Source organism: Anas acuta, chromosome 17 (assembly GCF_963932015.1).
Source record: "Anas acuta chromosome 17, bAnaAcu1.1, whole genome shotgun sequence".
Taxonomy (NCBI): domain Eukaryota; kingdom Metazoa; phylum Chordata; class Aves; order Anseriformes; family Anatidae; genus Anas; species Anas acuta.
The window spans coordinates 10,558,105-10,584,300 of record NC_088995.1 but is presented as its reverse complement, the minus strand read 5'-3'; the positions used below and the strand labels follow the sequence as shown (position 1 = coordinate 10,584,300).

Here is a 26,196-nt window from a genome sequence, read left to right as displayed (position 1 = left end):
AGTAAAGCATCATGGGAGCTCTTTTTTGTATCTATCTCCCTCAGAGACTACAGATCAGAGTACTTGGAGTATGGGACTGCTGCTTGGGACGTGGAAATGCATGAGCCTGTATCCGTGGTGGCTTGCTCCTGTTGGGTCTGTAGCAGTCTCTGCAGAGGAGGTGCCATCGCGCAGCCAGCTTTGCTGCCCTCCTTTTGCGTAACCTGCCATGTTGGGATTTACATCTCTGGCCTGCCAGTTTAGCCATCTGATCTAATACATTTTCTCTCCTGCAACGGGCCTATGTGACTGAAGCTGTGCTTTGACTCCTAGCACCTGCGTTAGGCCCTCAGATTCCTTCATCCTCTGGCATACGAGGTGTGGCCACATTGACTCGTGGCTGGGGGAGCTGCTCCTGGGTGCCTGGGGCAAAGCATCCCTGGCGTGCAGCTGGGCACCCACTGGCTGGCAGCGGCCCTTGGAGCTGAGGTCTGCCTTTTGCAATCTGATCCCACGTCCCAGGTGCTGAGGGCTCGCTACCTAGCTGCAAGTAGGTTGCAGAGAGGGAGAGAGCTCTGGTGTTGTGTTGTGTAAATGTGTGGTGCAGTCTTAGGTGCAGAAACTTCTCTGGCCTGGTACTGTTACACTGCATTTATGCTCCTTGCGTGAGATTTGACAGATCTGCTGCTGGTAACAGTTTGACCTTACTGAACAAGACTCAAATTTGAGAATAATTGGGAACATGCAAGACATTCAGGACTTTTTAATTTTTTCTCCTTTTTTCTAGTTTGTTTAGGCCCCCCACCTTTCACTTCAACAATTGAGGGTGTTGGTTACTTCCTCCTGTGTTTATGTAAGAAAAGCTTTTTATAGTTCATTTTTCCAGTTGGCCTATGTACTTCCTCCACGGCAGCCTAACACATTCTTCCCACTCCCTCCCAACCACTGAAGCTAATGGAAGACTTTTTTTTATTATTATTATAAAAATGGGGCTGTGGGACTGGAAGTGGTGTTTTTTCTTACTTGGAAATGTGTTTTTTGACAAACTGTATTTTGTTATTAGTCAAGGAAAAGCATGGAAGGTAGCAAAGAATAATCAGCCATGTTTTGTTCACAGGACATTTAGTTTGTACTGGACATTTCCAGATCAGTTTTTGTTCAGCTGTAAATCTACTTAGAAAAACAGGTGTTTGTCAGAAACGTGAGTGGAAGTGGGCTCATTCTGTTTTTGTTTTTGTTTTTTGATAAAAGTTTCTTAATGCAATGCAAATTGTGAAGAATTGTTCAGTATAATCCATTCCAATTTATGCAGGGCATGCGGGAGGGGTGAAGGCACTGTAGGAGCTCCACATCTACCCATGATTTTCTCCTGTCTGGATGTCTTGCACACCAACAGCACTTGAGCCTTGCAAATCGGGATCTGTGCTGGAGATCTTCCAAAAGGCCCATCATTTGCACCAAGATGGGAGAAGGTGGCCTGGCCACTTCCCCTCACTGTTCTCCAGAGGCAGCGCTGCTCAGGACTGCATGCACTTCTTCCTGCTTAAGGACAGGTGCCGCATCTGGTTTACCAGGGCTTTACTCCTGCTTGCTGAAAGTTTTTATCACCATTTGTCCAGGACTGTTATTTAGCCCCCAAATAGAATTATTAATATTTAATACTACAGTATTTTCCCCTCTTTATAACAGACAGCTTACTGAGAATATCTACTGGGAATATCCTTAATATCCTATAATTTGGATGCTACTTCTCAATAAAGGTTATGGTTTGGAACTCATTTTACAATTAATTTTTTTTGTTGTTGTCAAATACAATCTTGAAAGATTTTCCAACAGTAATACAGATAACCTTCATCTGTCAGTGGACATACGTGTGCAGACATAGCCCCTGTCTAGAATAAGTTTAATTTGAGGTAGACTGAACTATCTCACTGCTTCAGTTCTTTAATATTGTTGGTCTCTATATAAGCCTTTGTTTTTCCCAAATGACTAGTTTTAAGGTGGCATGGTAATTCTGACTTACATGAGACAGGAATTCACTTTTTCTTCTGCCATAAACTAGCCACCAGCTGCACTACAAACTAGCAGTAAAAAAAAAAAAAAAAAAAAAAAAAAGATCTGAGGGATGCAGAGCCCAGAACCTGAGAATCCTTGCACCTTAAATCTCATGTCTCTTCCTGGGACATTTAAGGTCCTGACAGGTCATTTAGCCCCTCTTGCATTGTCTGATTACGGAAATAACATCTTAAAGGCACTTGCTTATTTTATTGCTCCATTGCTTATTTTATTGCTCCATTGCTAAATTATTGAAATCAACAGTTAGCATTTAATTACAGTTATTTTCGGCCATAAATATGGCATAGTGGCTGATGATGTAATTGGGCATTTTATAATACCTCCTATTTTAAAAATAAAGAGAAAATATCTGAAATTCACGTCTTCATGCTTGTGCCCATTAAATGTGGTTATCATTATCTAGTGACGACATATGCTCTTCCTAACTAGGATTCTCTTCTCTTTCATACTGATACTATCTTCGTGCTAGATTATTCCTGTCCCTAGAAGCACCTCGGGGCAGGAGTGGGAAACGAATGTGTCCCATATGGCTGCTTTGGGCAGCAGGTTTGGGTCTGGGGAGGAAGGAAAGGAGATGCAATGGGGTCTTCATGCCTGATCCTTCCCTCGCTATGAGCAGGGCATGCAGTGGGGGGGAGCAGGGCCATGCCTTCCTGTACTACGGAGCTAGCTAGGAGTGATGTGGGAGTACATTTCATTCAGAACGGGTGAAATTATTTGTTCTCCCATGCAAGAGGAAGGGAGCCAGGGAGGAACGGTGTCTCTGAGTCACCCGTTCTTCCTGGAGCGCCTCCTGGGGTGGTGCCACTACATGCAGCCCGATACAAGACTGAGCCTGAAGGCTTGAACTAGCTGATTGCAAATATTTTACAGAAGTCTTATTTTCTGGTAATTACTTTAATATGATTCAGTGTCTTCTCTTTTGTCTGATCTTGTTGGTGAGCCTTCATGCCTGATCCTCCCCCACTGCTGTGGGAGCCCAGCAAGCCTTCCCACACCATCTGTACCATTCCTGCTGTTTCTCCCCTTGGTTCAGTGGCGGCAAGCGCGGGTACATTGCAGCATCGTTGGCAGTGTTGCTGCTTAATACAGTGGACCTTGTAGTTTCTACTGATCCTGGACCTGGTCTTGCAAACCTGGTCTTAGAGCTTCTAAATCCCCTCAGATGCTGTGGGTAGAGCAGTTTGTGGCCTTGGGGTCATGGTACTCTTTGCCAGTTGACATTCATTGTGATAGCCCGAAGTGAGAGCTCCTGTGGAAACCTGACGCTTTGCTCCTGAGGCAAGTGTGTATGAACTGAGTCCAAAGCACCCAGTGTTGAATGGATGTATGGAGAACGGCTGGGATTTAGGTTCCAGTGGGTCACCAACTGTATTTACTAGAGACTACTAATAATAGTGAACAGACTCATTCCATTCCCACATCTCTAGGGTTTTAAAAATCCAGCAGAACCAGCAAAATACCTAAAGCTCAGCCAGTGAAATCCAGCCAAGTTTTGTAAAGATTACAATGGTAGTTTCAATTAAATATAAATCGTGCACTTTCAATGTACAATTTACTTAAAAGGAGTTATTTTGCCAAACCATAAATGTACCAATAACTAAACCAAAGAAATAGCAGTTTAAGAAATCTAAGTTTATAAGGTTTAGAAAAAACTTTCAGATATTTTTATTGCTTTTATTTAACCATGTGATTCATATTTAATCCTGGTTAGACTTAATTCATACATGCATATCTTTATAGCAGGCCGTACACTTCTCAGAAGCGAATGACTGGACTATGTTAGCGCATTTGTTCAACAAGGGGCGGAGAGGGAGAGGTGTAGAGTACAACTCACTTGCATAATCTTTTGCATATATGAGAAAAAGTCTGTCTCACATTAGACCTACAAGAAAAACATGGGTACTCATAATTCATATTATCCCGTAAAATTTAGAAGAGCATTCTGAGACTGTAAATGAAGGTAATTTATGTATAAAACCTCATCCATGAAGAATTTATTGCTAGAGTAGGTATAATATGCTTTGGCACAGACTTCTCCCCTGAAACTAGTACTTGCAGATTTGAAAAAGGAACATACCTCGCAGGTTAAATTATAATCTGGTTTTATAGAAAACACATTATTATGAAGACTTTTGCATTTGAGAGTGCTAAAGACAGTTAGTAAGTTATTGTTCCATGGCTGTTGCTCACGGATGTGTGTAAACATTTTCACTATGTGAGCAGTCTCATTAAAATCCACAGGGAGAGGTGGCTCTTGTGTCTTGTAGATTTTTGCTGTAAGACTTGGGCATGCAATGGTAGAAGTGAGGCCAAAGCAGGGCTGAGGTTGTATTGTGGCAACGATGTGTCCAGTATTGGGGAGATTTTGGCACCACCTCCTCAATGACTGTGCAACTCATGCAGCTGGAACAAAGATATGCTTCCTTCTGGTTGGATGTGATTTTTTTTTTCTTTTGAGCTTATGTTGTGTGTATGTGCTTTTATAATTGTCTCTTTTTGACCTAAATGCTTTTACATCCATGAAAGTTAATGATATGAAAATCAAGGGAAAAAAACATCCTGTTGCTACTACAACTTTTTCAAATAGTACAAAGTAACCTTAAAATAGGGAGTGATCTGGTTAGCTGTGGAATATAACACTTCAATGCATGTAGCTGGGAATAGAGAGAAAGAGCTGCTAGCATGATGGGATTAGAGCAAGAGAAACTACAGAGTTTACTGCCACAAAAATGGACCAAAGCTCCTGAGCATTGATATAGAACAGATAGGACCTTTCAATTCTCTGAAAGGTACACAGTTGTGTAGGGAAGCAGTCTATTAGACTTGGATGGACAGCGAACACTATCAGTTCCTCTGGGATTTAAACTAGGAATTGTAGGAAGTGTAGGTGTTTCAGGAAGTGCTTTTCTAAAATACGGTGATATTTCTTCCGGAGGTAGGTCCTTGGACAGTACACTTACACTTAGTCTTTTTTCTGTTGGCTTGCCCTACAGCAGAAATCCTAAACTATTGAGAGCAAAGACAGCTTCCTCTGCCAGGTGTATTAGCCAGAATCGCATCTCTGAAGAAAGAAGTAACTTCTCTCTTTAAAGTCACATGATTTTTGAGGTCACTGAAGATTTGTCACATCAAGGTATCACTTTGCTACTAAGGAAAGCCACAGTGGGCTTGCATCTGAAGTACTATGTTCAATTCTCTGCTTTTCCAGATGGATTTAATGGAGTTAGAGATGATACTGAAAATTACAACTGAAATGATCAAGGGAAATGGAACAACTGCCTTTTGAGGAGAGAGAAAAAAGGCTGGTACACTTCAGTTTTGAGGAAGATAGATTTATCACTGGGGTTTACAAAATCATGACAGTGATGAAAAAGCTGAATGTGAAACTGTTGACCTCCAAAGCCTGTAATGCAGGAACTAGAGGGCACTCAATGAAACCAGTAGGTGATCAAGTTTAAAACAAGTAAGATAAAATACGCCTTAATTTTCTGAAACTTCAGATAGTGAATTTGCTCCCACAGGAGGTAGTGAAGGCAGTGGTGGTATCAGCAGGTTCAAAAGGGATTAGACAATTTCACGGACAGGAGGACTACAAATGGACAGTAAAATTACAGTGTCTTGTAACTTCATTAATGTAGCAACTGTGTATGGGGAAGCCTGGGGGGAATGGACTGCCAAAGCAGTCAGCCTTTTCCCTAGCTAGCATCTCTAAATTCATGCCACTGCTGGAAATGGTGTTGGGCTAGACAGACTACTCGCTTGACCCTGCTGGGCATTCCTTATGCAATGCTAGCACCATTGAATGCTTTCCTTTGGACGCTCTGATTGTTAATATGCTGAGTTCTTATAAGATAATCAAGAAAAATCGGTAGCAAGCATGTTAATACTGCATTGTTAATACCTGAAGTATTAATGTGCTTCAAAGTCTGATCCATTGATAATCAGATGCCTGCCTGCTACTATGCATGTTACTAACATGGCATTTATTTGGAAAATGTACAACTTGGAAAATTAATTTTAAGTTTGTGTGTAAGTTTGTTTATTTTTCTTGGCAGTGAGTTTTAGTTATCTGTGAAGTGAAAAGCCGTCCAGGTGCGGTGAAGCTGTATGGTGCCACGAGTACTCCAGCAGGAAGGTGTGCAGCACAGGTATGCAGGAAGCTGAGTAGGAGCAGTTCCTTCACGCTGCCGTACTGTGCACTACTGAGATGTCTTTGTGCTGGTTTGAAGTAGGCCAAGCTGAGAAGATGAGACAGAAGAGGGACATTGTGCTGACCACATCCATGGGTTGGGCCCAGAGCCTGGGACTTGGTCCCCATTCCAGGCCCTGGGCTTTAGTGCCACCAGAGCTGCAGTGACAACCCTGTGGGCTGGGGCTTTCTCCTCTCACTCTGCTTGGTGCCTGCCCCTCTCCTGATCACTCAGTCAAACCCAAAGTACTTAGGCTACTGCTTTTTATATAGTGCTTAGCCTTTTTATTATTTACATCAATTTATTTGTAAGTGAATTTGGATATTGCCTCATTGTCAACATCTGTAACATTTAGAGGGGTCCTGCAAAGATGGAAGACAACACTAATTCATTTAAGTGTAGTATACAGAAAAGCTCTTCAAAAAGTTTTGTCTGTATATGTTTTATTTTTTGAAACTTTAAGCATGTCAACAAAAATATGCTCTGTTTTAATTAGAGGATGTGTTGGATTTTGGGTGTTTTTTTACATGCAGACCTTGGAGTATTTGTGTAGCTCCTCTGCTCTGGACACTTTCAGTAGAGACTTACAAAAGCCACACCGGTGCAGTTCAGGTCAGTTCATTGTGTCTGAGGAAACTGGTAGTGGTGTTCTGTTGATGAGAAATCCAGTGTAAAGAAATCTGCACTAGTGGTCTCAGATGTGCTGTTGGGAAACATGTTTGGGTTTTAATCAAGAGAAACAGGGTGCTTGGTTCTTAAAATTATATATTTTTTTTCCATGTTAACACAAATGAAGAGCTTAAAACTCTCTGACTAAAACCTCAGCTAATTGAGTCCTGGTTCTGTGAGCATTTTGATGTAATTGTCCTTTTTGTTTTCCAGTTTTATGTGGAAGTACTTCAGCTGTAGGCAAAAATAAACTGAAAAAGCCTTTTAAGTCTTCTTCACACCTAAATATATTTATGCGTATTTTTAGTCACTGTTTACTTCTTGCAAATTTATCTTGATGTGAAAAAAAAAAAAGTTTCAGATGTATTGTTCTCTTAGCAAAGATTTGACCCTCATCTTTACAGACACAATTTCACCATTTTCCTAGCAGCCTTTAGTTCAAAGGAGCACTTCTAAGCATGCAGGCAAAAAACAGTTCTATTGTATAAAATAGAGATGTGTGTTTTATATCACGGGAGTTTAGAGAACAATGCAAAGGTCAATTGTGTTGCTTGCTCTCCTGTCACATGATGTGGGTGTGTATATGAATGCATCCCTGGAATTCCACTGTGGGATCTGCATCTTTGAAGCTGATGCTAAAATTACTGCCGAGGCTCTTCCAAAGGCGGATACTGATAGAAGATTCAATGAAATCGAAGGTCGCCAGTCTGGTAGGCGTTGAAAGATACCTGGCTATGATACTATTTCTGATTTAATAATGCGAATGGGAGGCTAGCCCTTTGTAATAATTAGGACTAATTACTGAAGAGGTGTTGACAGATGGGCTAAGAGGAAACAAACTGCCTTTATCCAGTGGCTTAGAGTCAGATTACTAGTCTTGTGTTATCTGTTTCTCAGAAAGTAGAAGCTTCAATCATTCACTAAGTCTTCAAAGGGGAAAGGGATCCTAACAATATACAGGATTTGGGATGAAGCTATGAAATACGTCTTTGACTCAAAATGGCTAAATTAATCTCCTTTCTGTAAATTATCATACTTTTAAAGTTTTAGTTACAGATGGAGAATCTGATTATAGTCTTGAAAAATAAGTGAAATCAATATTGATGACTGTCCTGTTGTTGTTTGTTGTGGCTGCTCCTGCTCATGGATTAGCCTGTGCTCGGTTCCTTGCTCTGTTAATAATCTTAATATGGATTCTTTGTTTCCCTCTTATGCTGTGCTTATTATCCACCTGAAAACAAGACAAGGGAAAATACTTAGTAATCTCTCACATTGTCTTTGTTTTATGCAGATGTCATATCTGCTTCTCAGCAGAAAATACGTCTGTCAAATGACTACAGTTATTTACCTTTTTAGGAGACAAGATCCTGGATATTTTAGGAAGAAAAAAAATTACCGATATAATTGTGTTTATTGAGGAATTACTCGTTGATGTAGGATTTCCTTTAAAGTATGTTTTTTCTCTCCTTAAGGAGGTGATGTCCATGCAGTACATCTGGGTGAAGTAGATGTGTATATCTGATATGAATGGAGTTAGCAGAGACATTCAGGGGTTAATCCTTTGTCACTAGAATGAGCGCTCAATGTGACTTACTTTAGGCAAATGATTTAAAAGTCCAGCAACCCTCCATCTTCTCAGATGACCGCTTTAAGTGCATTTCTTCCCACCCTCCACCATATATAGGTCCTGTTTGTTCTGAGAAGTACCAGATACATACAGTTGCCTTGAATTGCAGTTATAAGATGAGGTAGCTTTCAATTATTTATTTACTTTTTTTAACAAAAGGGGCCTTTTAATTAGTGTTTAAATATTTATAACAGTTTTCTTGTGCTGTAAAATCGGTTATACTTTGATCTAGATTTTCTGGTTTGAGATAATAGGGCTGGTAAAAGTTTTCCTAATGAATTTGGTCAGAACATGACATAATCTGATTATCTGATGAAAGACTGACACTTCAGTTCCTGCCAGAATAAAAGTGCAGTACAATAGGGGGGCTATTCAGCACACATTCAAAGTCTGGGAGTTCAAGTTCAGGTACTGCAGAATTGTTCAAAGTTTCAAATTAAGGCGGTGAAACGGTTTTGCATTTTCACTATATTTTTGCTCAGGAGTAGTTTATCTTGGATGTCAGGAGTAGTCTGAAGTTATGTGTGTAAACCATGTAACTCTGTTCTGGAACTTTGGTTTTATTTTTCTCCATTTGTGTTATTCCTTATAACAGAGAGACGAACTGATCAGCACATCGCACATGTAGCAGTCAGTACTAGAGACTGGGAGCTGGGCATCATCAGCATTCAGCTGCTGTTCAACTTGTGACCAGCTTTTGACTGGTATCCACATTTTAATAATTTAACTGTTTAATGTATGATCAGCCTTATTTCAGAGTGTTGGAGATGATAATATATTTAATTAATGCATCCTACATGCTTATGCAAAATGGATATAGACTTACACGATCAAACTGGCAGGAAAGAGCAATTGTGGATTTGTATCTAAAGCATAAGCTTAGCCTAAACTGTTAAAATAAACATTTTTTTATTATTTGATATTCAGGTAATATTTGCCTTGTAAATGTCATTCCTGTTTGCACTGGAATTATAGTGATTCTTACTAGATTCCTAGCACTAATTTTCTCTCCAATAGCTTGTCTTATCCAAATGACATTTTTTTATACTGTATTGGATTGGAATCCTAATAAACAAGTTATTAATCAGGCTTGAATTTTGGGGGGTGTTTCATAGCATAAAAATACTTCATAAAGTGTAACTCTGACTCATGTATAACTCTAAGGCTTTCCTTTGTTTAAATATTATATTGAAAAGGTTCTTGGAAAAAATAAAACGTATGTACCAAGTGGTATGGTCTTTAGTGAAGCACATATTGAGAACATAAAGGAGGGTGGGTGGACACAGGTACAATATTCTGATATAAATGTATGTCCCACTGTGGCAATTCTGGTAAAGTATTTAGCCTGGTTAGGTAAGAGCAGAATCGTTTTTGATTCTTTTAATGAACATGCATTTTGTGAGTGTAGTGAGTAGTTTTCTTTTTCATTCTATGAAATGTAAACTGCTTGATTAAATTAAAAGGAATGATTTCGGAAAGCACTGTCAGAGCTCAACTTGCAGTGCATTTTAATGTAATTGATTACCTTTGTGAGGTGTCTCACTCTTGGTAAGGCATATAGGGAGTTACTTCACAAGCATCAGGAAGTGTACAGACACGAACGCGAGAAGTAGTAATTTTAAAAGTACCTAAAAAGTACATTGTTTTCATTTTTGTCTTCATAAGGATGCTACTCAGTATCTCCTCCCACCAAAAATGCAAGAATTGAATTTCAGGGACATTCTTGTTCAAAGAAACTTGAGGACTTCAAACTGTAAGTGACAGTAATTTTTACTTCAGGTGTGGCCAAAGCAAAATAAAATACACTTCTAATGTAATAAAATATTTGTATGCATTTCTGTTTTACCATAGTTAAATCCAAACAGAATACTTACAGAGTAAGGAAAGGTTTAATGTTCTTTTGTTTTAGTTGAATATAAGGTAATGATGCAAAATTAAAATACAGTGTCGTGAAAAACTTACTGAGATATTAAAATGGATGTAATTTTAAGATAAGCATGAAAATGGGTTTTGGCCTCTTTCTCCCTTATTGTTGACTGTATCAGGCCAGATCCCGAGCAGAGCTCAGTGCCAATGGAAATTACTCCATTTCTAGCAGCTCTGGACTTGGTTCCCTACATCAGGAATCAATTGATAAGTCATGTGCGATGTATATTAGATGTATAGGTTAATTTCCTATAGGTTATTTTTTATTATGCAATATCGTGTTACATATACATTTCCTTAATTCCAAAACCTCTTAAGTTATATTTCACACTTTGATGAGAAAAGTATAGAAGACAAAATGTCATCTGATGTGTATTGTATTTCATGTTCCTATGCCCTGTGGGAGGAAAAGAAAAGTAATAGAACAGACAAATAAATAAACGCGGTGTTGAAACTGGCATGACAGTTTCTGCTCTTACGCAACGGAACTGCAATCAATTTATTGTCTTCATTGGTCAAATGCCAGAATAACAGTATAATATTGTACAAGAGTAGATTAATTAAAGTAATTAGAACAGAATAAATTAAATAATCATAAAAGTTTGTCATGGGAAAAATATGTGTTTAGAATTAATTAGTTTTCAAATAAAGTGATATTTTAATTGCTCAGAGTTACAGAATCTTTAATTGCAGACACATAATTCTGGCCCAAATAACTTCAGTTGCTGTAACAACTTGATATATTTCTTCTCTGTCAATTCTTTTTAATAGTTTGTTACTAAACAAGATTATTGCAGGAAATGTCTGCTAAAATGTCTGGAAGATGTTTAATTAAGCCCATGCTATCTGAGGACATTATTAGCTCTTGGAACCAAAAGATTTGTAGCTGATGCTGCACTAGGCAGCACCCCTAATTAAGGAGGAAGGGCAGACAGAGCCCTGTGGCTGACAGATTGCTATGCATGGCTGAACTGGAGGCTACTCAAAACACGCTTTTGATGGTCCTTGGCTTATCATTTTTCTGCTAGGTTACCATGATTTATCGAGTGTACAAACATAAATTCATTTTAGGTCTCATGGTATGGTACAGGAAGGCTGTTGTATAAATCCTTCTTTTCACTTATATTATGCATTTTCACGTTCTTTAGATCTGACATTTGTAGTCCTGTATGTTTTGTTTTGTTTTGTTTCCCCTTCGCCTTACCTTTATGGGAGGGTGTGTCACAGAGCTCAGCTACTGTGTGTTTTTGTGTTTGCCTGCTTTCTACAAACGTGGTTGACTGTAGTTACATCATCGCACTTTATCAAGCAATTAATGGTTTCAGAAAGTAAAACACATGGGTGTCTTCCCTTGTCTGCAAAGTGAACCTGTTTATGAAACGCTAGAATTTCATCCACTTCAGCTGTATTTCAATGATGTATTTTTGACTCCTTTATTAAAAGCTAGTGCAATGACATTGTGAAGCAGGAGCTCTCATGTTTTCAGTCCCCATATTTTTGGCATAAACGTATCCATGATATTTTGCTGTCTCCAAAATGTTTACTTCAGTAAGATTTGCAGTGCCCAAAATGTTTAACTGTGTTAAAAAAGGTCAACCAGCTGATAGCTGAAGGCGAATATGTCAGAATGAAAGACTGAAAAAAAATTATCAGTCTGACACAGTGGGAGTATTAGAATGATTAATGTTTATGTTAATTTATGGCTTTTACATATTGATTAATAGCTTTTTGTTTCAGTGACCAAACTCTGTAAGTGGCAATGAGATCCATATGCTAACTCAGTGTCTTTCAAATAATTACAGTCATTCTTAGTTTTGTTCCCATGTTGAATCTATGTTTTCATATGGAAGATAATTATTATACAGTGACTTTTTAAAAAATTGCAGATGGAAGTATTTGAAAGTGAACCTTAAGACAAAAGCCTAGGTTTCAGTCTTCCTGAAGGCTGTACACTGACACTTACATACATTTTTCTTGCAAACTTCATTACTTAAAATCATAATATATTGTGGTTTAGCATCTTTTAGTTAAGGGATGCTTAGAGACAGAAAAGATGCTAACGCTTTGTGAGGAGCTATTATCTGAGTGGAAATCATTAAAAATGTGTTCCATTGCAAGACGGTTATTAGTCATTTTCTCTTCTGCTCCCATAAGACTTCTTGGCATATCACCAATTGCTGATAAGCAATTTTGTTTTCTATCTGTCCATTGATTTTTACAATTAAAATGTGGAAACTTCCATCATTCATTGTGTAAATGTTAAGAGACCAGGCAAGTTTGGGGAAGCTCCTGAGAGAGGATGAACTCCTAGCCTCCCTCAAAGTCAATGGGAAATGGAGGTTCTCAGCACTTCTCAAAATGAGACTTTTTCTTGAAGTGTGTTTGTGAGCAGGCAGTCACTGTTAGCCATTAGAAATGACTTGGTGACCATGCAGAATTAAGGCCCTGACAGCATTTAGTGTTCCCAGCCTGTACAAAGTAGGACAGGGCTCTTGTCAGTTGTAATGCTGCCCATGTGGCAGCAGGCTTATAATATCAGTTAATAGAAGATTGTATACGTTGCATTCTCTTTGACACTGAGGGGTCTAATAAGTTTTGCAAGCAAAAGCGTTCTATGTAGAACTCTGTGCAGACACGGTATTCTTCAGTGCAGGCACACTACTGAGTGCTTCCAGTCCACTCTTGTGATTTTTTTTGTTGTGTTAGTTTTCAAAGACAGTTACGAATACACATCAGTATGCTTAATTGCTCCTTTGGTTGTCATAGATAGGAGGCAGTAATATGGAAAAATAACCAATTTTAATAGAAAAAATAGATTATTCTTCTAAAAATTGAGTGCTTTATTAATACCTCTTGTTGGTTAAATCATAATTTTCTACAAATGCTAATTTCTGCTTGAAATCAATTTCTTGATTCAAAGATATCTACTGATTTCTATTTCCCAATTTAAATCAGCTATTTTCTTTAAAATTAGTTTTAAGGAAATCATAAAATTACAGTACAGTTTATATCTACATTTAGCACCAAAGATTGCAAATGGAGCTTTAAACTGAAAGAGTAACGCTGGTGTTAGTTGACTGATGAGTGAATTTTCACATATATTCCGAGGCTCTGACCTGTGCAACAGTTTGTGTAGCACTCCCACATCCCTTGACCTGTGCAGGCAGTTGCTGTATGAGATTTCCTTCTGATTCTGCTTTTACTAGTGTGGGTTTCAGCCTTTGCACACAACAGGCACATCGTGTTTCAGGACTGGGGTCCCTTTCAGAAATCAGGCTGCCTGGCTTTTGATTTTGGATTTTAAATGGCCTTTTCATTTTTCCCTAAGTGTTTTGTACATGCTAGCTTGCTACACGATCCAAAAAGGCATTTCTTTGTACAGTCAGTTATTTTTTACTCAGGTGCAGACAGATTTCTTCAGAAAGTTGTCTTGCAAGTTCCCTCTTTTTTGCTGCCTACATTGCAGCAACCAGGGATGTCTAAGATGTCTCCAAGACCAGCTGTGCTGTAGCGCTGTAATCCAGCGCGGCGCATCGGGTGCTGCAGGGACGCCTGTCACTCTGGCTCGTCAGCAAGGCAACAGTTGGCTGGACAGGGAGCGGCCACGGTGGTCCCAGGCAGCCCTTACAAGGGGGTTTGCTGGGCAAAGGATGTTTTCACTGCTGTGAAACTCAGCTGGTTGCAGTGGCTGGAAACTTGGGACGACTGTTTGGGAAGTTCATACTGCAAAGGCTGCCTGCTGTATTTTAACACTGGAGATTGTAAGTGTAATGGAACGAACAAAATTTTTTGTGCTGCACTATTAATTTGATGGAGTCTTTTATTTCCACTGACTTCCTCTACAGGCACAGCCAGTGACCCACTCTGAAAACACAGCTGCGCACTAGAACTAAGCTATGGGACGCGGCAGAGTGTCACAAAACCTCTGAGTGAGTGCAGGTACGCGCAGAAGTGCAGGCTAAAAAGGGGCTTTGTATGAATGGAAAAGAAACAGCATGGAAAGGGGGAAGATCAGTTTATTCACATCTTTCCCAACTCATTCTTTGCTTTGATTTTTCCTTTGGGAGGGTGGCACCTGGTAGACTAGGAATTTTCAAAAAATAACAGGGATTTCATATATCTGGCTGTGAGCACACCTGGATGTGTTGAATTTTTGCAGTAGTAATTATGTCTGCACACCTGCTGGTTTCAGTCCCAAATCAGTTTGCCAGACATGCCTAGAGAGATTTATTTCCCCTATACCTGAAAAAGTTCTTACCATGGTGTTTGTACTATCGTGAATGAGCCTACAGAAAAAGAGGATTTTTTCTTGTCTTTGTTTGAACCATTGGTATCTCAAACTGAACCGTGGAGTTTGCAGGGGGAGGAGGGTGTTTGGATGATATTTTAATAGCAATTTGTTTTTGCTTCTATGTGTGATAGAAATGCTAGTGACAGGAGTGGGAACAGGAGAGTTGCTGAATTCTGCTGGAATTTTTCCTGTGGGAATCTGTTAATGTTTTTAATTCTCTGAGAGATTTTTCTAAGGTAATCCTTTTGACATTTACATATTTTAAATGACTCTCATTAAATAAAAGCTTAACTTTTTTATATCAAATGCTGAAGTGATGATACTGGAATACCACTGCATAGAAATTCAAATGGCTTGAAGATTATTCTAATTGCAACCTAAACAAAATAAGCTTCATAAAGGACATAAATAGTGAATTGTTCTCTAAAATAATGTAATTTTGAAGGAAATTCAAATGTTCTGGCATTTTGCAGAAGCATATTTTGCTGTACAAAACCCTTTTTAGTGCCTAACAATTGCTGTGTTTAGCCATTTGCTAACTGAAATGCTGATTTGAACAGCTGGGTTTTCCAATTGCGGCTTGCTTAGCAATTTATTCTGTGCAGGAGCCCAGGGCTTTGCAGCACACCTTGTGAAAAATACCTTCAGTTGTTTGTATCATGTTGGAGTGTAGCTTAGCCTCTAAAAGAGGATCCTGCTACCAGCACAGGGAAGGCTAGAAGAAATCAAAAGTGGAACATCTTTTAAGAAACAAGACGAGAATGGTGATGGGGTATTTCATCTCTTCCTGGTGATTTCCTCTTGCAAACAAATTATGCCTTAAGCAAAACCATTCATATATTTTAATGCGCTTACATAGGCAGCAGGAACTGGAGCATGAGGATATCTCAGGCACAAACATAGGATGCTTTTAAATGAAATTTCTTCTGTAGGTTGCAGTTTGCTAGTTCAAGCCCTTGAGCCAAATTTTGATCTCAGACCAGCCTAAATACTAAGTAAATTCGTTTAATTAAATTCACTGTAGATATCCCCAGTTAACAAGAACAGATTGGTCTCCCTGAGGCTAGATGGAGTTAACAAGAAAATAAATGTTGTGCTAATTAGAGAACTCATTTTCAGACACCTGGGGTTAAACTTTAAAAAGTCCTAGAGATTTAGGTTTGAATGTTTATTTGGAAATGAGTCTTTTGCTTCTAAATCACTTGGGCACTTTTGAAAAAATTACCCAGGGGCTTTAATGCTCACACAGGCATCATATTTAGCATGTTTGGAGCTGTCTGTCTTAGCAAAGCGTGCTATAAATATTGTCTGCTAGTATCAGTATGCTGCAGTGTAGTTCCTTATCCATAAAAGTAAATTGGAGACAGTGAGCTGCCTGGTGGTTGAAGGTAGGCTAAACGTCCTGTTTCTGAGGCGGCTAATGTGTCAGTAAGAACAGATTGATGCTTTCTCAGGGGGGTTTAAGGCACCAGTGTAGAAAATTTCCATCCATTTGAGTCCTTGGGGGACTGATTTAGGTACCTAAGAACTTTTATTAAAATTTTGCTCTTAAGTGACTTGTCCAAGCTTCTACATCCATGGACGTAGAAGGCAGCAGAGATGCGTTTTCATAGTTGCAGGAAGAAAAATGAGACACTTAATACTGTTGTACTGCCATTCATTTGCTGATTCATGATAGGAAGTAATAACAAGTCATATCCATCACATGTCCCATAAAAACCAAGATAGGTTTAATATTAAGCTCAATTTCAAGATTTGCCTTTCTGATCAGTAAAACAGCAAGCAAAGATCCAGGATGAAAGAAGTAAAAAGTCACTTGATTTGCTTATAGACTGAAAATACGTTTTCATAGTTGTTGCTATTTTGTTTTTTGCTTTTCCTGTAGCCAGTCCAAAGATTTTTCTGACAGACTACCCTTGTAAAGACATGCATTCATACTGTGTTTCATGCCAGGTAAAACCCTCCCTGTAGCGAGGCACACACTTGGTATCTGTCAGCAAAAACTTCTGTGTCAGTAATTAGGAAAATGCTATTAAAAACCTGCCTTGTTATCCCAGGCAGCCTCTGGTTTGACTCAGTTTTGTTTTGTCTTCCTTGCTAGTACAGTAACCCAGGCTCGTTGCGCTGTGAAGAGGGACCTTGCCCCTCTGACAAGCCACCTAGCTACTACATGTGGTTCTCCAAAGTGTCATTTTGAGGATGACAGCATATTGCTGGAGTGTCCAAAAAGGTGACCTCTGGTGACAAAATACATAATCCAACAGGTTTGTAACACAGGTGAAACATGTTACTGACAGCCACGTGGGAGCTGGATGGGGGCAAACCTGTGCAGCATGTAATCATCTGAAAATCTGCTCCAGCTGAACATCTAGATTGTCAGACACTATCATAAAACAGATGAGTCAGGGCACTAAAACATGGAGGTTATCCACATCACTAGTCCTAAAAGATAATTGTGTTTAATTAGGACCTATAGATACCATGGTGATTAGTGATCTGTAAACACCAAAGGTAGACATGCAAATGAGGTGCATCCATTAAACACAATTCAAAAGCTGCTGAGGTGAATTGACAATTGAAAATTGAGCTTTTACCATGTAACTTGTAGCTCTACCACTCTGTTCTGGTTTTCTGCAATTCCTTTGCTGTGAGCCAGGAGGCATAAAATCACCCTACTGAATTTGGAAAACTTCTTGTTTAATCTGGTCCAATGCATGATAGGAAGTAATCCTATCATTCCTATTTCATGGGAAGGAGCAATTAGAGTTGGCATCAGCTGTGACACAGCTACCCTTTTCTGTATGAAGCCAGGACAGAAAGGTAGAAGCACAAATATAAGCACAGAGAAAAATTCACAGAGAAAGCAGAAAAAAATTAAAGGTGAAAACTCTTCTTGTAATGCATGCTATAATGCAATTTCCAATTAATTGCAAATTAGAGTTGTAGCAGCTGCTGGTTACATTGCCCCTGCACAAGTCTGGAGGGTCATTTGTCACTAGTCAGAACACGGGGAAGTTGTCCTTGTCCTCTGGTGACTGTGCAGGAACTGCCTGCAGAGATGCGAACGTGAACGGTCTTTTTTCTGCTGCAGAAATCCTTTGTAAAAGTGCCAAATCAGTAAGTGTTTGCCTAATCAGATCATACAAATTGTCTTTGTTAGTTCATAATACATTGTTCACATTTCCCATGTTTGACTGGGCAACATGCTTCCCCAAATGCTTGTCTTTTTCTTTGCTGACTTGGGCCACATTTGAACCAATGACATAAAGCTGAAAGCATCCATCTCTATTAATCCTTTGGGGAATACAAACCCCTTGGATTAAAATGTATAACACAGTAGTCAAGTTAGGGTGAAATAATGCATTTCTTTTTTTCAAGTAACCATTCTTGGAACCAAAAGTTCAAGCACTTGAGAGTAATGGCAATCGTGTGTAAAAATGATCGTAGCTCAGATCTCATCTGAAATTCTTTTCACTTGACATATTCGCTGCAGTGATCTTCTGCAAATGGTTGTGGGTACAAAGCTGAGAAATAGCATTTTTATGGGGAGGAAAGGGTAAGACCTGCCAAGAGGCTAAGTGGAATGATAAATTGCTTGCCCACTGAAATTCTGGATATCCAGTTTCTTGCATTTAGTACCTGCTCCTTTTTGCAGCAGGGAGAGCAGCTGAACAATTTTGTGTTTACAAGTATGTGCATACACAGGGACAGCTCAGCACTTAGCTAGCTTAAAAGGGGATCATTACCTAGTGTCAAAAAGCAGATTTGATAGGTGCTTGATCAGTCAAAGTTAGGAGGAAATACTTCCACAGAACTTCTTGGGAAATAGATATAGCATCCAATAATGGCAATTTGAAGAAGAAGGTAACTAAGCAAAGCAAGTGTCCTGGTCAGAATATTTTTATAGTTAAAATTTCACTTTAGGCTGTCTTACCCTCTGTAATACCTGTGTCATCTTGCTCCCCCAGTGCATTGCTTGGATGGCTGCACCACCTCCGGATCCGCAGTTTGTGCTGCGAGGCACCAGTGCTGCAGTCCACGCTCTACATTTTTCTTGTGGAGTCCAAGAGCCTGATGTCCCTGTTCTTTTCTCTGGGTAAGTAAATCAGGATTTCTAGCTACGCTGAGCATCATACAGACGTGTCTTTTTAAAATAAAGTATATTATTTAGATAAATAGTATCTGGAGAAAACAACAAAATGCATGACTGGTGAATGATGGGCATGTTATATTTGTATATACAACTTCAGTTTTAAGGTGGGGGGAAGAAAAGTATCAGACAGTCTTATCAGATTGTGTGCAATGGTCACACTAAAAATATCTGTTATTACTGCCAGGTCTGAGAATGGGCTTATCAATGTCTGGAACCTAAAAACACACAGAGTGGACAAAGCACTGGATGGCCATGGAAGAAAATCTGTCTGCTGGGTGGAAACAATGGATGGTAAAGACAGGCTCCTCAGGTTAGCAAAGGCAAAAAGCAGTGGAAATTATTCTTGCTTCTGTTATGTACCTGAGTTATAAAAAAAAAAAGCAATTTCTCATTTCTGGAGTCTGTTCGACACATACAGAAAATGTACAGAAATACAAAAATCCAGAAAAGGTGAAGAACCAAAGGTGGAAGAAAATATACAATTGATTTCTTTAGATGTAGTATGTGGCTACATCTGTATCATAAAGAAATTAGTTCTATCCTTTTTCATTGTAGTTTCATTGGGTCCGTAGCATCCTTGTACTGAGATCATGTGAGGTCTCTGGGTAAAGGAAATGAACTTGGATATGAAGTTAAGTGCTTCACAACTGGTTCTCAGGGAGTATCAAATTTGATACAGTTTATAAGTAGAGGAGAGAGGGAGAAAAAGTAGGGAAGGAAGAGAAGAACCAGAGGTGGAATGGTGGAAAATGAGCAAGAATGCTGAGTTGCATGCCTGCATTGCAAAATGTCTTGCGTTCTCATTTAGTGAGGGAAGGTTGGGAAGATTTGTGTACTTTGGATTAGACAGGTGATCTAGAGCAGAGTGGATGCCAAAGCGTCTGTATGACTGGGAGGTGTTCTGACATGTTTATCTAGAGAAGACATCTCTTATAATATACAGTGGAACTCATTAGCATTTATATTTATCTACTTAAGTACAATTATCAACACTCTCCCCCATAAAATCCTAGTGAATGAGCATTGTTTGTATAATTATAGTTTTTCATTACCTCTATTTTTGGTGTATATTTATAACAGTTCACATTGCAGTGCAATTCTAGGACAGTACTTAGCTGTATTTTTTGTTACTCTGTTCTAAAACTAAATCACCACAATTTCTTGCAGTACCACATTGTTTGTATGCCCAGTACCTGAAATGTTTTCAGTTTGTCACTCAGCTGAGCAGCAGATGGGAGTTCCTGTACTGATGTTGAAGAAGCCTTAATTGGTCAGATTCGCATCTACCCCTGTTTTGGTTACATACTTCTGTCAAGTGATACTGCTAATTAAAAGGAGAAATAGATGAGGGATTTTTGATGACTCTTTGTCCCAAGTGATGACACAAGGACAGGCATCCTGTGCTACTGTACTCTGCGAACTGGGAAAACCAGAGCTTCTCCAAAGTGGTAATTTGTTCCAGAGAAGTGGAATCACATAAATATGTAGCAACTGATGCTACGCCCTTTATGTGGTGTCTTTGGCTTTACTGCTTGGGACCAACCCATGGACTTTTCTGTGGCATGGAGAGGGGTCCACGAGAGCCTGTGCTTGACTGGGCTGCACTCATACATCAGTGGTGCCGCTGCAGCCACTGTTTTTTCTTTTTTGGATGTTTCAGCTGCAGTGTTTTATTGTTTAATTCCTGCTGCTTGCCAGTCCCTCTCCTCACAGACAGTTACAGCAGTCTTCTCTGCCCTCCCTATGGCTGTGGAAGTTGACCACTGAATGACTGTTGCTTTTCATTTACCTTTGTGGTCTTTCTTGCTATTTGTCTTTCAGCTATCAACATGCCTGATAATTCCATTTCATTGCTAGGGTGAAAGAATATTAAATGTGCTATTCTGTAGATACTTTTGATTCCCTTTAAATTAGTTCTAATCAATGTTGAAATGTAAGTATAATGTAAATATTCAAATAATCATTAAAAATGATAAATATTTGCGCATATAGCATAACTGTGTTTGATCAAGGGTCTCTTTGTAAGAAAACATGGCTAACTGTGACTGCCATGTATCTGACTGACTCAGGTCCTCCCTCCTGCTTTAAAAACTTTAATACCTACTGTCCCGTTTTGCAGCCAGTAGAAGCGTAGAGACTCAGTGACACCGAGTTAGCACACGTTTCATGAAAGACCCTATTAATAGACCTGCAGAAGCCATACTAAGCTCAGCCCTTACTACACGTTGAACACCCAACTTTGAGATACCAACCTACAGGAAGCCAGGTTTTCTCAGTCCTGCTGCTCACAGAACAACTTGTTTTATTGTAAAAGCCAGGGTCGTGACCAGAAGATCTGCCTGTGGGACTTGGCAGAGGGACGGGCTTCAGTGACAGATTCTGTCTTCACGGAGAATGTGGGATTCTGCAGATGTTCTCTGTTAAAGGTGGCACAGGGACGCTGGCTAATGGCCATGGCAGCCAAAGCCCTGGACGAGGTAGGAAATACTTCTTTTTCTGGTGCTCGCGAGATTGCTTTTGTTTCTTAAATTGGAAAGTTCTGAAGAAAGTTCAGAAAGTTCATCACTGCTTTCAAATACTCTGCTCAAGAGAGGACAGCACAAGGAACCTTCAGGGGTTCTAATCACTAGTACCTGCCAGGAAGATGACTGAATTATACAACTCACGCTCCAATAACAAGGATACCACCCCAAGTTTTGTCTGACATTTAAGTATTTGCAGCTGCTGCTGGTCTTTCATGTGCATGAGTTTTGAAAACTCCTCTGGTGCTGCTGCTGAATGCTGTAAAAGGGGAAAACAGTCCTTCTGGGGAACTAATGGTCAGAAAGTCTGTCATCAGATGGCAGTACTCATCTTCCATCTCTAGCTGAGAGTCGTGTCTGGTGAGAGAAGCGGAGGTACAGGTGATTTGTAATGTGATACGTGGTCTTTCACCTCAGGCTAATTCTTTAACTGGTACTTTGGCTGGAAATAGTTGAATTACTATTAGCAGCCAGAGGTTTGCATGGTTTGAAATAATTGTAGGGTTCATTTCAGTTCCTACTGGATAAGTCCACATCTAATACCCATTATCACACCAATCATTGACTGACAGCTTTATTGGCAGTTTCCACTTCTGTTTTGTAGAAATTGTATTTTTTGATTTCTTTGAATTATTATTTAAGGACATTCTGCAAAAATAAAATAATTCAGATGCTTGACATCAAAATACCAAAAATACAAAAAATAAAATGAAGAAGTGGCATAAATAAATAAGAAAAATATTGTAACTTATTGCAAGCTGTCTGTGAATATAAAAAGTCACGAGCTTTTCTGGACCCTAGGATGCATAGCTTGAAACTGAAAGTTACACTTTCTATATACTAAGTAATATGTGGGAATGATGCCTGTATTGCAAGAAAATAAGAACTTTTTATTGTTCAGAAGCTAACCATATATTTAAGTACTTTGTTGGATCACAGCCAGGATGCTCAGCATTTTACAGAACCAAGTAAGCCCATAAAAACAACCACTGTATCTGTAAATAAAACTACTCCAAGGCCCATATATTGTTCTGATCAAACAAGGAACTACCTCCATTTTACAGAAGTGTTCAATAATATTTAACTTTAGCAAAATTGAAAAGTGCACTCTTTTATCAGGTGGAGAACCGTTTGTGTCAGGCAAAGAGTACACACGTTCTGTTCATGAAGAATTAAGTAGTCATCTAATCCAAAGAGATGTTTTACCCCAATGTCTCTTACAGCTCATCTCTGTTTTATTTTCATTTGTTCGCTTGGGTCCTGCAAACTGATAATGATTTGCTGTCTCCTGAAGTAAAAGAATCCCACTTTGTGTATGAACCTTTACATTAGAACTGTGTCAGGTTTCAATAAATTCGCGTACTCCCATAATATATAGTGCTTCCAAATAGGCAGCACTGTGTGAGACACAGTACATTTGCAGCTTATGATTAAAATTAAGACTTAATAAGTGTTTATGTTTGGCTGGTGCCCAAAGAAGAGTAATTTTGTCTTAAAGCAGGTTCAGTCCATAAATAATGAGATCTGAACAGGCATTTATTTGTTCATGATTGCATTTAAATCACCAATTATGAGTTACACGCACTTTTCTTGCCAATTTGCCAGAAACATGTTAAAAGCTTTATTAATGTGAAAAAGAAAAAGGGTGTGTTTCCTTGTGGCCAGTTTTAGCCACCCAGGAACACTATTAACCTCAGGCAAAGGAAAATCTTTCTCCTATTAAGCAAAACCAATATAAACACAGAACTTCAAGTTTTAGGTTACAGTTGTCAAAATATATGAAATAGTATTTATTTCTAAGGCTCAGTTGCCTCTAATGCAGACAATCTCTGGAACTGTCAATCTAGCACAGGCAGCTCATGCCTGACTGCCTTTTGCAAAAAACTTTTCTCATCTTTGTGTTTTTCTTTGTCCTTTGAAGCCCAACTGTAGCCCTTGTACTAGTTCTTCCCTTTTGAATCAAGATAAAGCAAAGGAATGACTTTTTTATTTTTAACCTGCAGAAGTGCATTTATCCCAGTGTTTACCCTTCCGTATTAAATAAAAGTTACAGTTTTGGTTTTCTTGTGATCTAGCAAGCAATGCCCTTTGGAGAGCCAGTGATGAAAGACACGAGATGAGAGCGGGTCATCTTCATATTTATAGCCCATTTCCTGTAATAGCTAACTTGGTCGTTATGTTGCTAGCAAGAAAGTTGCCAAGAGAAAAGAATCTTTTGTTAAGAGCATAGCTCCAGAGAACCAGAATTCCCAGGTGATAAAACTTTGGTCTGTTAATAGGTTTGGTCTACACATTGGATGGCTCTGTGCTGTAGTCCTCATCCCTCAAATCTGGAGAATGATTTCCTTCTCCATTGCTAACTGGCTTTAGAAAGTGTTCTGTATATTGTGTTTAGTACATTGTCGACTTGCAGTCCTAGAGTGCAGCTGGCTTTTGGCAGGCTAGCTGACAACCTCTAGAAATAGGAAGATGTTCTGGCAAGCTTTGAACTAAAGGTATAGGATTGGAAAGCCATTGCAGCTGCCGTGGTCTTGATTGATGGCTCCCAGAGGAGCCATATTTGTGTAATACCTCATCTCAGATGCTTAAGGAAATTCGCATGACTGGGGCTGTTCAACAGCACTATTGGGCCTTTGCACATTCTGAAATAGCCGAGGATGGCTGGTGATGCTGGATTTATCAAATATTTGAAGTCCTTTATTTTTATGAGATAATGTAGACCATTGTTTGGTTAATTAAAACAAACATCACCTGAGTGATAAAGGAAGCATCTGAGAAAGAGCAATATGAAACAAAATGTTCCTCAAAGCAAGTTTTTGATAACTAAGAACTTACCTTTCTCCATAGTTCCAGGCTCAAGAGTCAGTCCAGAGACACTTTTGTGTCTGTCAAGAGACTCAAAACCTTCCAGTGCCAAATTGCAAAGGCAGACTCCCCTGATCTTGCCTGCCATCATCCTGAGGTGGAAATGAGCTACTTCCTTGGCAGAGTAAGGACTTCTTGCCCCATGTTTTAAAAAAAGAAAAGAAGACAGAGCCATAATTCATTACCATCAGCACAAGCAAAAGTAGAGGCTGCTATGTAGACAGAGACCAGGTGTTAAATACAGTATTGTCTGACCCTATTCAAAGCAGGGTCAGACAATATTGTAGTAAAATACCTGTATGCCATCAGTGCTCCAGCTTGCATTAGCAGATGATTCTGGGGTTTAAATTTTGATATTTTGCTCATGCATTCAGCCAGTAAATAAAAAACTCCACCCTAGATAGCTAGATAAATAGTGGCTATATATCCACACAAGCTCTGTGTTACCATGCCACAACAGAGGAGATAATGGAAATGTCCACAACTGAATGTAACAAAAAACTTAGCAACAAAGATGGAAAAAGAGGAAAGGGAGAAGCAGGGTAGTGTTTTCAGGTTAAGCAGTCTGCAATATTATGTATTGTGTGCACAGTATCATCCAGTCTGTGTGAAGAAGACTGTAAAATACAGACAAAAACAGAAGAGCAGAAGATGAGGATGTGTTCTAGCAGTTCTGCGTGATCTTTCATTAAACAATGCGTTTATTTAGATAGCTGTAGATTCCCCTACCAGTCCAGCTTAGCATGTATTCCCCAGTTTCCTCCAGACAGTTTTTACTGGAAGCGCTTACACTAGCCTTAATCACCTTAAAAGACTTGTGTTTTTAGCAGCAGAATTTTGACCTGGAGCCTGACCAAATTCTCTTGTTTTCCTGATGTCAGGTTCAGGTTTTGGAGCTGCCATCCAAGACATCAGTCTGTACCTTGAAGCCAGAGGCGGGTGCCAAGTTGGGCATGCCCATGTGTCTGAAGTTATGGCAGGTAAGGCAAGAGTGCCTGCTAATTGTGAAATGTTTTCCCTGTGATTCATTTTATATGAAGCACATGAATCTTTCTTCACCTGGATTTTGATTTATTATCAAACCAATCAAGTAATTATACTATTAAAGGGGGGAAAGATTTGTGAACATCCTTAATGTAACTTTCAGAGCTTTCCAAGCCTTAATGGAAGATTTGCAAATACTCAGGGAAAGCTTTATATCCTTAGGATAGATACAGTTTTTGCATCAATCAAGAAGAAAATGAGTGACTTACTAAACCCAGTTGTTTGATATGGTTTCTCGCTGTATTAAGAATGATGAGAAATGATTGGGTTACTTAAAAACAGTGATTTTAATGGTAGGTTACATTCACTTCAGTGCCCTCAGGATAAGGAAGCACTCTATGAACATTTCTATTACAGGCATACAGTAGGAACAAATATTTATGGTTGTATTGGCTTTGGACAAAAAGGTAAATGAAAACAGTTAATGAAAAAAACAAAAAGCATTTGCAGAGCATTTAGCAAATAATATTTATGGGGCGACAGTAGTGAAAGGCAAGTAATACAAGAAGGTGGCAGTAGAGGGAGGAAGGAGTTTGTGATTGGCTTTAAATCTTGAAAGAATTGGTTACAAAGCTGATTCCCTATTTTAACTCCTGACCACATACCACAGGTCTGCAGTATCATCTGAGCTGAATCCTGCAGGTTTGTCTGAAGATTTGTATTGGTCTCAGCTGAAGAAAGTACAAATCAGTTGTGAATTTGAGGCATTAGTGTCTTCACTCAGGGTCCTGGAAGTCCAGAGGAATTCAGTTGCTGACTTCAGGCAAAAATAGGAGAGGCCACAGTTCAGGTCCCATGGTGTAATTAGCTAGGAGAAAAAAATAAAAGAAAAAAAAAAAAGAAAAAAAGAA

The 26,196-nt window shown here is 39.2% G+C and overlaps 2 protein-coding genes across 18 annotated transcripts in view; one reads left to right on the top strand and one right to left on the bottom strand.

Moving 5' to 3' along the window:
* GNB1L (G protein subunit beta 1 like) overlaps positions 1 to 26,196 on the top strand; it is a 41,457-nt gene that overhangs the window by 5,654 nt on the left and 9,607 nt on the right. For 2 of the 13 annotated variants that reach the window (XM_068701213.1, XM_068701214.1), the window contains exons 2-8: positions 14,316 to 14,409; positions 14,893 to 14,997; positions 16,863 to 16,991; positions 18,730 to 18,857; positions 19,099 to 19,224; positions 21,229 to 21,391; positions 25,183 to 25,281. In XM_068701213.1, the coding sequence (XP_068557314.1) occupies positions 18,742 to 18,857; positions 19,099 to 19,224; positions 21,229 to 21,391; positions 25,183 to 25,281 (504 nt within the window). In that variant the 5' untranslated portion in view covers positions 14,316 to 14,409; positions 14,893 to 14,997; positions 16,863 to 16,991; positions 18,730 to 18,741. Of the gene's footprint in view, positions 1 to 14,315; positions 14,410 to 14,892; positions 14,998 to 16,460; positions 16,992 to 18,729; positions 18,858 to 19,098; positions 19,225 to 21,228; positions 21,392 to 25,182; positions 25,282 to 26,196 lie in introns of those variants that run through there. The other 11 variants (XM_068701217.1, XM_068701221.1, XM_068701216.1 and 8 more) reach the window with 7 other exon arrangements.
* TBX1 (T-box transcription factor 1) overlaps positions 21,387 to 26,196 on the bottom strand; it is a 38,421-nt gene continuing 33,611 nt past the window's right edge. For 3 of the 5 annotated variants that reach the window (XM_068701208.1, XM_068701207.1, XM_068701201.1), the window contains one exon: positions 25,614 to 26,153. The gene's annotated coding sequence lies outside the window, so the exon portion shown is untranslated. Of the gene's footprint in view, positions 21,794 to 24,271; positions 24,436 to 25,613; positions 26,154 to 26,196 lie in introns of those variants that run through there. The other 2 variants (XM_068701205.1, XM_068701204.1) reach the window with 2 other exon arrangements.